At 44.7% G+C, this 12,505-nt stretch overlaps 1 protein-coding gene across 4 annotated transcripts in view; it reads right to left on the reverse strand.

Annotated features, from left to right (window-relative positions):
• Positions 1-12,505, reverse strand: part of LOC126536840 (uncharacterized) — a 271,240-nt gene that overhangs the window by 60,778 nt on the left and 197,957 nt on the right. For all 4 annotated transcript variants that reach the window (XM_055073552.1, XM_050183850.2, XM_050183849.2 and 1 more), the window contains exon 4: positions 864-956. In XM_055073552.1, coding sequence (XP_054929527.1) covers positions 864-956 — 93 coding nt within the window. The remainder of the gene's footprint in view (positions 1-863; positions 957-12,505) is intronic.

Consider the following 12,505-nt stretch of genomic DNA (forward strand, 5'->3'; position numbering starts at 1 on the left):
AAATGTCTATAGACTGTCTATTGACTTTCTATAAAAATGTTTGTCAGGGGCAATCTGAGAAACACGGCAAACGCTTGCGCTTATCCCATATGTGCACCAGGTTACGCATAATCACAAAAAAGGTCAGGTGTTAGGTTTTTTCTTCACTGCCAGAAATAAGTTAGGTAGCCTGTGCCCCCAAGTCAATCGGATGACTGAGTACAACAAAAAATGTTGTAAAAAGCAGCACAGGCAGTTGTTTGTTGTTGACGGTTGTGACTGTGTGGTTTATAAGATTCCTCTTTCATGCAAGCGTTTCTATATCGCTGAAACGGGGTAATGCATCAATGACCGCGTTCGCCAATTTTCACACAAGGTTCAAAAACAAGCTAGAGATAGTCAATTATCACTGAATTTTAATGAATACGGCTGCAAGCCGTCTTTTAAAGACGTGACCCATTTGTCAAAGTACCGCGATGACCACGCACGTCTTATTTCCGAAGCCTTTCACATTCATAATATCGGCGAAGCATGTCCGAATGAGATATTCTTCCTATTTCATTTATTGCAATTTATTGCCCCTGCGCATGCTGAATTTCTGTTGCTTTTGTGCCTTGAGATAGCGGTAGAGTATATATATATGCTGACTGAAAGAATAAAGACACTTGATTGTTATTGAGCGCTGTGGTCCGTGTCCCTCACTTCACTTTGTTGTTTAGCGCTGTTTACTACTCGTAATCATGAACCAACCAGCCCAAATGCACACTCTTCTGAAGGAGAAGGAATCACATTTAATAGATAAGATAGACAAGCACATACGCTAACAAACGCTCATCTCAGCAATAGCCGCAGGCAGTCATAGAGTGCTCTGTCCGTATACTCACCGACTCAGCCGTTAGATAGAAGAGAACTACGATGTCCAGTAGAGTTGTTAAGGAGATGGAGACCAACCAGGGAAGCAGCAAGGTCCTGTTGTCCTGCGAGCAAGAGAAAGCAATCCGATGAGTTAGAAAGGCAAGAAAGTTGGCACTCCGTGACACTTACAAGGGAAGAAGAGCGCGTCGCATCCCGTGAGACGACGCGATGCTCTGTGTACAAGGCAAGTCGCTACCGAACACGGACAAGGCCGTTCGCGCTGAAACTCATACACGGACACTGTTTGCACATCACTCTTCGTCGCTCTCTGATATGTGTACCCTGAGCAACGCAAAAAAGTACCCGCTTCACTCTCTCATAATACAGATCTCAAATCCCGTCTAGGCTACACATATCAAAGCTATTTGCCCGACAGTAGCTACAGGCTCGAAAGCGAGTTACGGGGATCTAAGATTGTTTGTACGCAAGCTTATAGCTATAGGAACTGTTGTACACAAATAACAGCACAGCTAAGCAAAGCCATAGCTGGACTATTCTTCGTAAAAAAAAAAAAACTAGAGTTGTTGTTTTGACTGCAGCTCCCGTGTCTGCCTTGTTGGTTCCGAAGATATTCGTGAAGTTTAGAGATAGGGCAGGGAAAAGAAGGGCAATAATATCAACTTGAGGGGGTTGGAGCCTCACGACTGAGACAGAGCGTGCCGAGGTTTAGCGACCGAAAGCAACACAGAGGTTGTGAACGAAGATAACAACGAACATCAGACAAATCCATGTAGTACCCATCATTCCTATGGCGCCATAGCTCCTTCTAATAATGGTTCTAAAGCAGATACATGTGGAGAACAATGTGCACATATATGTATATATGAGTAGAAAATACTACATAAAACTAATGTGGCAAAATGAGCGGGCCTTGTTTATTGTCTTGCTACCCTATGGAAGGGGCAGCAGTCTTTGTGGACTGGAAATACATGCTGTGAGATGTTGTGGATGAATTGATGATAGGAACAAACATTTATTACAAACGCAGGGGATCACCCTACATGGAACTGAGAGCTCTTAACGCTTATTGAACGAAGGGGGAGAGTAGAAAGAACGCAGGTCCTCACATTTCGCTCTACAGCGGCTGTAATGCACGATAGCATAATAATATCTAATCACTTCGGGATTAGCTATCGACATCTGCACGACTTTTATCTTCTACTTCGTGGTCAACTGTAACTTTTGTTGCCCAATAATGTACTGATCTCTACTTGACGTTGTCTATAGGTGTACAACGTCAGTTAAAGTCAACCGGAAGCAACACAGCCCAATTGCTTCTAATCATGCACGTACTGTTTAAGAATTAGTGTTGCCTTTGATTCTGAGACTTTATTCTGGCGCTTTATGATTTCTTGGTCTGTTGTTCTGCAAAGGATTCCAGGTACTTTGCCATCTAACTCACTCATGTGCTTACAAGGGGCCAGAAAGTCATTAGCTAACTTACCGAGAAAGATGTTTCTGATTCGTGCTATCTGTTTGCTGTTCTTAAATAATTGAAAGCTGGGCAAGCGGATTAAATGCGAATGCGATACAAACAGAATTTTTTTGTACATTTCTACTTACTTCGCCTACTTACTTCGCATTTCTACTTTTGTACATTTCTACGCCCACTTCGCCAAAAACAGTGCGAGGTAATGTACTTTCTACAGTGTCTATAGGGCAAAAGAATTAGAAGGCTCATGGGACGAAAAATCCAATGTCCGGCGTTACGACGTCCGGCGTTATGGCCCCAAAATTCATGGCACCAAAATTCATAGGGAGTCGCACCTTCAACCTTCGGTGAGAGTCGAACCCACTTGGAGATATGGGTGGACCTGCAATATCGCCAAGTTGGATTCCATTTGACATCGTGAAGGTCGAGAGTCGAAACCACGAGCTTTGGTGCTAATTAAAGCGAAGTGAAATAAAGCCCATTTAATGAAGATAGTTAATTAATGTGCTCGAACCCAGGACCTCCGGTGGGAGCCGATGCCGCGACCTTTGGTACTAACTGGGGCGAAGTTAATTAAACACAGTTAAGTTAGAAATAATTAAGATACTCGAACCCATAGTCTTTGGTGGCAGAAAACAGTAGGAAGTAACAACGCATTCGAATGAAAATCTCAAGTAATGTAACGAATGTCTCGTGACCACGCGGGCTTTCACCTTCATCCTCTTTAGTGTATGCTAGTAAGCTCCGAATAATGAATATCTTATTCAGGAAGCGTAACAAGAGAAAGTCGACCTGGAAAAGCCTGAATGGAGAAACAAGATATGAAATAGATTTCATACTCTCTGCCGATCCCAGCATAGTGCTGGATGTAGAAGTGTTAGGTAGGGTAAAGTGCGGTGATGATAGGTTAGTGAAGTCTAGGATTTCGCTCAATATGAAGAGAGAAAGAGTAAAATTAGTCAAGAAGAAACAGGGCAACCTAGATGCAGTAACGGTAAAAGCAGACCAATTCAGGCTGGTGCTTGAAAAAAATATGCAGCTTTAGGACAGAAACATGAAGATGACATAGAGGTAATGAGTGAAACCGTAACTAGGCTCATTTCAGACGCAGCAGTTGAAGGGGGAGGTAAGGCACCAAAGCAAGCAGTAGGTAAGCTCTCCCAAGTGACAAAGGACCCAAGAAAGAAACGACAAAGCCTGAAAGTGTCCAAATCAACAGATCAGATAGAATTCGCTGAATTTTCTAAATTCATCAAGAAGAACGTAAGGGATATTGGAAATGATAAAGTGAGAACGAATGAGGAATCTGTAAAAAAAAAGCCCGCAGCGTGAAATAAGTGAGAAGAAAACTTGGCATAGAACAAGCCAAGACGTATGCACTGAAAGATAAACAAGGTAATATCAGCAATTTCGAAGATATAGTAAGAGCAGCGGAATAATTTTATACTGACCTGTACAGTACCCGTGAAGCCATGCTACTTTTATTTGAAGTAGTAATGAACAGGATACAGAGACTCATCCTATAACCAGCGATGAACTTAGAAGGACCTTGCAAGACATGACCCGGGGAAATGCGGCAGGAGAAGATGGAACAGTCGATTTAATCAAAGATGGAAGAGATATCATGCTTGGAAAGCTTGCGGACCTTTATGCGCAATGCCTTACGACTTCAAGTGTGCCAGAGAACTGGAAGAATGCCAACATTATACTAATCCACAAGAAGCGAGACGTTAAAGAATTGAATAATTATCAGCCTAGTAGCTTGCTTTCAGTATTGTATAAGATATTCACCAAGTTAATTTCTAATAGAATAAGGGAAACACTTGCCTTCAGTCAACCAAGAGAACAAGCTGGCTTAAGGAAGGGATATGCTACAATGAATCACATCCATATCATCAATCAGGTAATCGAGAAATCTACAGAATACAATCAACCTGTCTATATGGATTTCGTAGTTTATGAAAAGGCATTTAATTCAGAAGAAATACCAGCAGTCAGATAGGCGTTAGCTAATCAAAGAGTACAGACCGCCTACGTAAACGTCTTGGAAAATATCTACAGATATTCCGCAGCTACATTAATTCTGCACTAGAAAAGTTGGAAGATATCTATAAAGAAAGAAGTTAGCCAAGGAGACACAATCTCTCCAATGATATTCACTGCGTGCCTGGAAGAAATATTCAAGTTATTAAACTGGGAAGGCTTAAGAGTGAGGATCGACGGCGAATGTCTCAGCAATCTTCGGTTTGCAGATGATATTGTCCTGTTCAGCAACATTGTGGACGAATAACAACAAATAATTGAGGACCTTAACAAAGAAAGTGCAAGAGAGTGATTGAAGGTTAATATGCAGAAGACAAAAATAATGTTCAATAGCCTGGTAAGGGAACAAGAATTCAAGATCGCCAGTCGAGCCTGCACATGAGGACGTTTATCTAATTCAATTATTGACAGGGGGACACTTATCATGAGAAGAAAATTTACATAAGAATAACAATGGGTTGGAGTGCATACAGCAAGCACTGCTATATCCTGACTGGGAGCTTACCACTATCATTGAAAAGAAAGGTGTACAATCACTGCATTCTGCCGGTGCTAACATATGGGGCAGAAACTTGGAGGTTGACAAAGAAGCTCTAGAACAAGGTAAGACCGCGAAAAGAGCGATAGAACGAAAATATATAGACGATATTCTAATTGACATTAAGAGAAAAAAATGTAGGTGGGCAGGACATGTGATGCGTAGGATGGATAACCAGTGTACCATTAGAGTTACAGGACAAGTGCCAAGAAAAGGGAAGCGCAGTCGACGACGCCTGAAAACTAGGTGGGGTGATGAAATTAGGAAATTCGCAGACGCAAGTTGAAATCAGTTGGCGCTGCACAGGCGTAATTGGAGATCGCTCCTGCAGTGGACAGGCTAATGATGATGAAGTGACTGGGAACTTTTTTCTGCTTTCTTTTACGCTCTGACGCAGAATTCATCTTCTTTTCCCTTCCTGGTCAGTTTTGTCCACTTTGTTAAATACTTTGCTACTTGTTCTCTACTTGTCGATGTTTTGTGTAGCACTCGCACTTGTCATTGTAATCTAAATTGCACATCATTGCTCCTCTTACTCAATGCCTCTCTTGAGGACTGTAAATTATTTTTAAGTAACATCCTTTAAGCATAATTTTGGTTCCACTTCTCGAAGCCCCGTACAGAAATGACATCAATCCAGTCGACAATACTGTACGTGGTATTAACCAACGAATGCCTACCAGACAAAATATCATATTTTTTTATCGCGTTAAGATTTCACTGTTGGCACTCAGTGTGCGATATTATCTAATATCTTTATCTCCATGTGTCTTCTACGCTATTTCTTTACCATCTCTATAGTACTCAACCTTAGCCTTTCGCTGCAGTTAGCGTTTGTTTTGCTTGTCTGCGCCGATTGCGCACGCAATACGTAATTAATCATCTATTGATTGCTTCGAAATGTGTCATTTGCTTGAATATCTGTTGGGCACCATGTTAGGTTATCTAAAATGAACATAATCTGCAATATCGCGCTTCTTGTTGCTCAACAACATTTCTAAAGGAGGGAAAAAAATTGAGTGATGATTAATGAAACACAAATTCGACTCAGGAAAGTTTCTTTGCACACTTGTTCGCATTCACTGCCAGCAAGGGGCTCACTTTTTCATCAGTCTAAGCGCGGGCAGGCGCAGTTTGACAACAAATCAGAGGATCTCGGAAACCCTAAATCTTCTGACATAGCGAAACTCGGAAATTGCTCCCTATCATATGTAAGGCGCGCAGTAGTTATATTGCGAGGCTGCTTCATTAGGGCGGGAGTAATGCGAGCTCGTACAAAGTCACTGGGTCGTCGACAAATGACGCGAGTTAACGACGTCCTGGAAATGAAGCGAGGAATCTGAGATACGGGGATGGTTTTCGCAATAAGGCAGCCGGGCTAACGCGGGTGGTGAGATGTATAGTCGAGCGAATATCCATGCATTCCCTGCGATGCGCTTTCCTTTCATTGTTTTGTTCGTTTGTTATTGTTTTTTGTACTCTCATTGAAAAGTCTATAAATAAGGTTGTGTTTCTCAGCTTTCATGGCTTTCGTTTGTGCGTGGGGCGCGCATATGTGGTTCTGGTTACGCCGCTGTTGGTGTATACATATATATAACCACGTCCGGTACGATGCCTCTAGCATAACATGAAAAAAAAAAAAGCGGTTCACAACGAGTCATCTGGATTTAGTGATGACACTTTTAAAGAACAGAAACACGCTCAGCGTCCCGAGTCAATGGCATGTGCTAAGTACTAGTTAGGCGGGAACAACGATTGCACATGACAATTGTTCCAGCTTCGCTCCGGACAACGCCCGTCTTGTCCCTGATGCTGCCGATACACACGAGCACGGCTCAGGTACTCGGCAGGCTCGCAAAAAAGAAAAAAAGAATCGAGGCTCCGAAATCAAGATTCCGCTTCCTATTATCATAAAATTTTGCTTCTTCCTCCTAATGCAACCGATTTCATGGAACTAAATTCTGCGGTTCTCTATAAGAACATGCTTGCGTTTCACATCTATTTGGATTGGTAGTCTCGGAGTTGGTTCCGATCTCAATCTTTCTCTTCAAAGCAGAAATGCTACTCCTGTATATTGTCGCAACGAAATTGAACGGTTCCATTCTGAACCATTGCAAGTATGCATTACGACGGCTCACAGGCCTCAATATTTGTTCTCGCGGGTATTATTTCTTCGGCCATTTCCCCTTGCACCTGCGCGGATTCTGTTTCGTTTTTATAATATTATTCACTTCTTTGCCTTAGAAGCTCATCTTACAAACCAAATCAAGTCGCTTCGCCGTTAGTCCTGCCTATATGAGCAGATATTGGCTTCAGGCGCGACCCCACTTCCACGGGCGGAGCAACTGCTGGCAGTTTTCGCAAGGCTACATCCGCCTGCTGCTATAGCAACTCCCCTGTACCTCCTCTTGCTGCATTTATTCACAAGCCGGAATTCTAGACACAGATTTCTTTAGTGAACATGGCGTAGCAGTTCGACGTGAAATCTAAGTTAGTTTCATCTTCAGCGAACCATGACACGCCACTGAAGAGAGCTGCGGGGAGTTGTACGCGAGCGGCTGTTCTTGAACGGCGAGTTTAACCAGTCTGTCCATAAGTAGTGTTCGTTGTCGATAGTACCGCTGCTCATATATCTAACGGAAGCAATTGCAGAAGACTTAAGTACTACGTCTGCTTCTCGACCGAGAAATTTGCGAGGTGCACGTGGAGGAGTCACGCATTCATATGGGACAAGATGAAGCGCCTGTTGGAGAACTACATGACACAGTAAATAATATTCGCAATGTCGCGCCCGAGCGTCGGAATCCTGGAACAAATCGCGAAAATAAGCTACACATTCCAGTAATGAGGATGTGTCCTTCTATAATGCTGCGCAGTCCGTTGTGTGTCCTGCTGTGCACTTGCTTTTTCTTAAAAAACGACGGGACTCTATGACAGATGGCGATCACATCGTGCGCTCCTTCACGCCTGCCCGCATTATCCGCACCACGATGCCCTTTTCTTTTAACGCGAAGCTTTCTTTGGGAACCTACTCGGACTTTGCTGATCGTGGCTGCGGTCCTGCCAAATAGCTCACCACACAAAATAAACGAATTACGTGTTCAATGTAGGATATCGAACCTCGTTCTCCCAGCACTACAGTTAAATGCTCTAACTATGAGGTCACAACTGTACGCACCCTCCCCTAATGCCAATGCCAACTAGCCCTTTGAGATTACTGACAAGGTATAGAATGTCTCGTACAGAATGTGCGGCAGCACCTGACCGCACGAGCCAGTTTTCATTAGGCCAAACATTGAAGACTGAAACGGGTGAATAATAGTTAAACGCTTAAACCTACCACTGTGATCCGCATCGCACTTCTCTCAGCATGGGCGTCCCCTCGTAATTCGTTTCTCTACGAGCATCACACGTTCCCTTCGTCCTTGTGACGTCACTGCGTCGATGTCTCACAGTGTGCATCCGCGTGAACTGCTGTTTGCATTTCGGCATAACTTGTGAACGGCGTTGTGGCTAAACATAAACACTGCGTGGCTTTAAGGTTGTGACCCGCGCGGTGCTTAAACATAAATAAACGTTGCGTGAAATTACACGTTCCACTGAATAACAACAAAGAATTCCAACACGTACGTCTGATTTCGATAATTCTTGTTTTGTGCCTTTTTCTCTGTTATTTCTCGTTCACATTGCAGTCTTTGTGTGTCTCTCTCAGCTGCACAAGGTAGCCAGCCGGCTGCACAAGGTAGCCAGCCGGATTCTTACTGGTTAACCTGGCTGCCCTTTCGTATCATGGTATTTATCTCTATTTTCTTTAGTACTTTCTTTATAGGACGAGCAAAAGATCAAACAAGATCAAACTGCTCATGTAGTAACACAATTTTATCGAACTGGGGACGAATTTCGATCTTTCCACGAAACATTCGCTAAAGTTTAAGCCTTCGAAACGCTCCCCACGATAGTTTTAGCCCAACGCTGTTACTATACAAGTTAGTGATTGGAGCAAGAATTGTATTTTATACAAGTGTTACACATGCCAGTATTCCTGATGCTGTCCGCGGCTCTAAAAAAGTGTTTGTATCTGCGGAATTTGCAGTGCCTTACATTTAATCACAATGCGTTCTTACCCTTATTGGTCTAGCCCGCAGAATCCCAAACAATATTCTTGCCTTCAGCAATTCGCCTTTAGCGCTTTGCCCTCATACACAAGAGTCCGGAGCAAATTTACGATTCCTGTAACACTAGCTGCCTCGCGCTAAATTGCTCCGGCCGCACAAAAAAACCAAAAGCCGTCTCACTCGGGGACAAATCCCCACAACTGACTTTCAACGTCGCCGCCCCTTCCAATTAAAGGAAAGGGTCACCGTGGCGTGGTGAACGCTGAACGCCGCGCGGTGCATCCGCGCTGGTCCCTCCTCCATTTAATCTTGGCTTCCTCGCAGCCAGCCCAAAGCAGCGGTTCGCCTTCGCACCCGCACCAGGCGCGTGCCTTTTGTGCCCCCGAGGCTGGAATCCACAGTCGTCGACATCCATTTCTCCGGCCGCAGTCCTATTGAGCGTGGCGTGCTCTTTCCTCCCCAGGGCTCTATTCTTGACCCCTTGCGCTGCCTCGCGGTTTTGTTTACTTGGGCACCGCGTTGCTTGTGTTCCGCTGCATTCTTATCATTCCCCCCTTTCTTCTTCGTCTTCTTCTTGTACTTCTCTCGCGCCTTCTTTTGTGCTGTCGAGGACGATAAGAAATGGAAAGTTTGCCTTCTGTGGTCTTGCTGGAAGCAGTAGGAAACGGTGGCGGACTTCATTTCGAGCCGGAACCAACCCTTATCGTTGAATATACGCGCGCCGTTCGTATACGCTGGCACATCTCTTCTGCCGCATTCCTTGAACGATACTTTGCTGGGGTTGGCGTATCCCTACTCTATATGGAGAGGGTTCAGCGCTGGAAGTGCGCCACGAGCTCTCGCCCCAAAGTTGGCGGCCTGTCCGCATATTTTGCCGGACACTGTCGAAAAGAATTCGGCGCAGACTGGCCATTGCTTTGTGCTGCCCAGTGTGGAAATATTAGTACTACTGCTTCTGCACTACAAAACCACTGTTTGCACTATTGCTTGTTGAATTTAGGTGATCGCCGCAGGCGCGGACATTGTGTGTCACAAGAGATATCACTAAGTATTGAAACAAGGTTTATTTCACTGACGTGTATGCAGGGGGTTCCAAGTACCATGCACCAAGATTTAAAAATATGCAACTGCCACGTAGCTGGAAAGAATCTAGGTAATGTTGTTTGTCGTCGCTTGGAGATACTCAGATTATCTTCTGCATTCCGTCTAATTAAATAATTAGTCCTAATGAATCAATGAACCTCTCAAATATATTTAGATGAAAAGTGTCAATAAGAAAATTGTAGAGCAACCTGAGAAACTCCCAATACAGCTTTCTGTTGATCAATACGTGCAACACAGAGGTGTTCTTCCGAGTGTGAAAGAAGCCCGCAAATGCATGCAAAGTGCCCTGAACGAATAGTGGCGCGGCCATTTTGCCTCTATTCGTGAACTTCTTTCCCGCGAATAGAAGTGCTCGGAAAAGCGCTTTTGTGTAGCACGTATTGTTCAACAGAAAGCTGGATCGAGAGTTTTCAATATTGCTCTATAATTTTCTGAATGACGCCTTTCACCTAAATATAATATTTGAGAAGTTGATTAAATAATTAGAACTAATTACGTAATTAAGCGAAATGCAAAAAAAAAATATCTGAGCATCTCCAACCGACTGCAAACAACATTACCTTGCTTCTGCCCAGCTACGTGGCATTTGCACATTTTTAAATCTTGGTGCATGATAGTTGAGACATCCTGTAGGTTTCGCACGTTAGTGATTATATTTCTTTCTTTTCTTTTGCGTTATCGCCGATCTCGTAGTGCCGACAGAAATGGTCCCTTTGAAGGTGTGTTTGAACGTAGATATAGTAAAAACAAAACAAATATCCGAGGTCCCTAGGCAATTCTTATGAGTTGTGAATGCGAAAGCACTAATGTGGAATTGAGCGCCGCTGAGCGGTCCTTCGGCTTATGAACTCCTCTCGGACCAGCAAGTGCGTTCAGAAGCCTGGCGCGCTTTCATTTGGCCTTACCTAGGCGCAATTAAAACGCAGGCGAGTGCTTGCGCGGACCAGGAAAGAGCGGATAACGAAGGCTTTCGAGAGCGACGGTGGCGTGGCGTCGCGGCGATGCCCTTTTCCCTCGCGCAACACCTGATGCCCTGATGCGGCAGCAGGTCCGCTCTTTCGGCCGATCTGCTCCGTCGAGGCGTGGTCGTGCCGTGGCATTGGAGCCAACGGGAATTTAAGTTCCGCTTCGCTGCTACAGATGCCGGACGCCGGCTGTTTCGCTCAATTAGCCATTTGACGCTTTCGCATCAAAGAGTAAAGCAGCAAATTGAAGAGAGCCAGTCGAGTGCTACGAAAGTAATGTTAGCCTACCCGACGACGATGACTTTCGCGGAGCGTCTGCCTGAATATATGAGATGACCTATTTGTTCATTTTGTAGGACCTTTTTTTTTTCATTTTACTGTTGCAAGGAGGACGTGCTGACGTTGGTGCTTTGATACTGTGCACGGACGGATAATGCGGATATATCCGCATTATCGCTTGCTCCAGCTACGAGCGTAAGTTTCTCTCTCTAACTTTTTAGTAGAGAGAGAGAGAAATAAAAAAGGCAGTGATGTAGACGAGAAAAAAAGGACCTAGTTTCATATTCTAGAAGAGAAAAGTTGGAAGGGATATAAAGAGTAAAAAAGAAAAGAAGAAGAAAAGATAGACGATAAGATAAAAGTAAATTTGCGCTGTTAAGAATGGCGAGCTGCAATGTAGGATTGCCACCCAATTACGACTGGGGGACAAGACGCGCCTCCCCCACTCTCCGTCGCTGCAGCTAGGCTGCGTTCGAAGAAGCGGGCTTTGTGCTGAAAACCGCCTCCATCCACCAGCCCCATCGCCGTTGTGACGAAACGGGTTCGACGGACGAACTATTGTGCCCGAGGTCCCCAGCGCGAACCTGATTTTGCTACGCGTGAGCAAGCCGCAGCGGGACAACGAGCTACCCAGAATGTCTCCGAGGTACCCGGAACGACTCCCCTCCGACGTCGGCTCCAGACCTCGGAATGTGTGTGCCTTTGTGTGCGTAAACTGTTCTTCGGGGCGGCGGCAAGTTGACAATGAGTAAACGAACGCTCGCGTCACCTTGTTTCGCGGGAGGCGGCTAGTTTTGCGATGACGAAACGAACCTTTGCCGCCACGTAGCGCCGGCGGACCGAGTGTTTAAAAACGGCTGTTGTGCGGATGCTCGACTGACTTCTCTCATGCAGTCAGGTTGGACTGACACACTTTCTCTTGAGCAGTCATGTTGGACTAACACTCTTTTTCTTAAGCAGTCATGTTAGACTGATTTAAATTCTGTAAATAAACCCATTTTCCTCGTTCTCGATGAGAAGCAGTTCTTCCCTTCATCAACGTCCTCAGCGTGTTTAAGTTGGACGACGGCATGGACCAGCTACCTTCGAATTCATGCCGGACTCCAATCTTGGCAACGGATCTCGAGCGATGGGA

This window comes from Dermacentor andersoni, chromosome 4 (assembly GCF_023375885.2).
Source record: "Dermacentor andersoni chromosome 4, qqDerAnde1_hic_scaffold, whole genome shotgun sequence".
NCBI lineage: Eukaryota > Metazoa > Arthropoda > Arachnida > Ixodida > Ixodidae > Dermacentor > Dermacentor andersoni.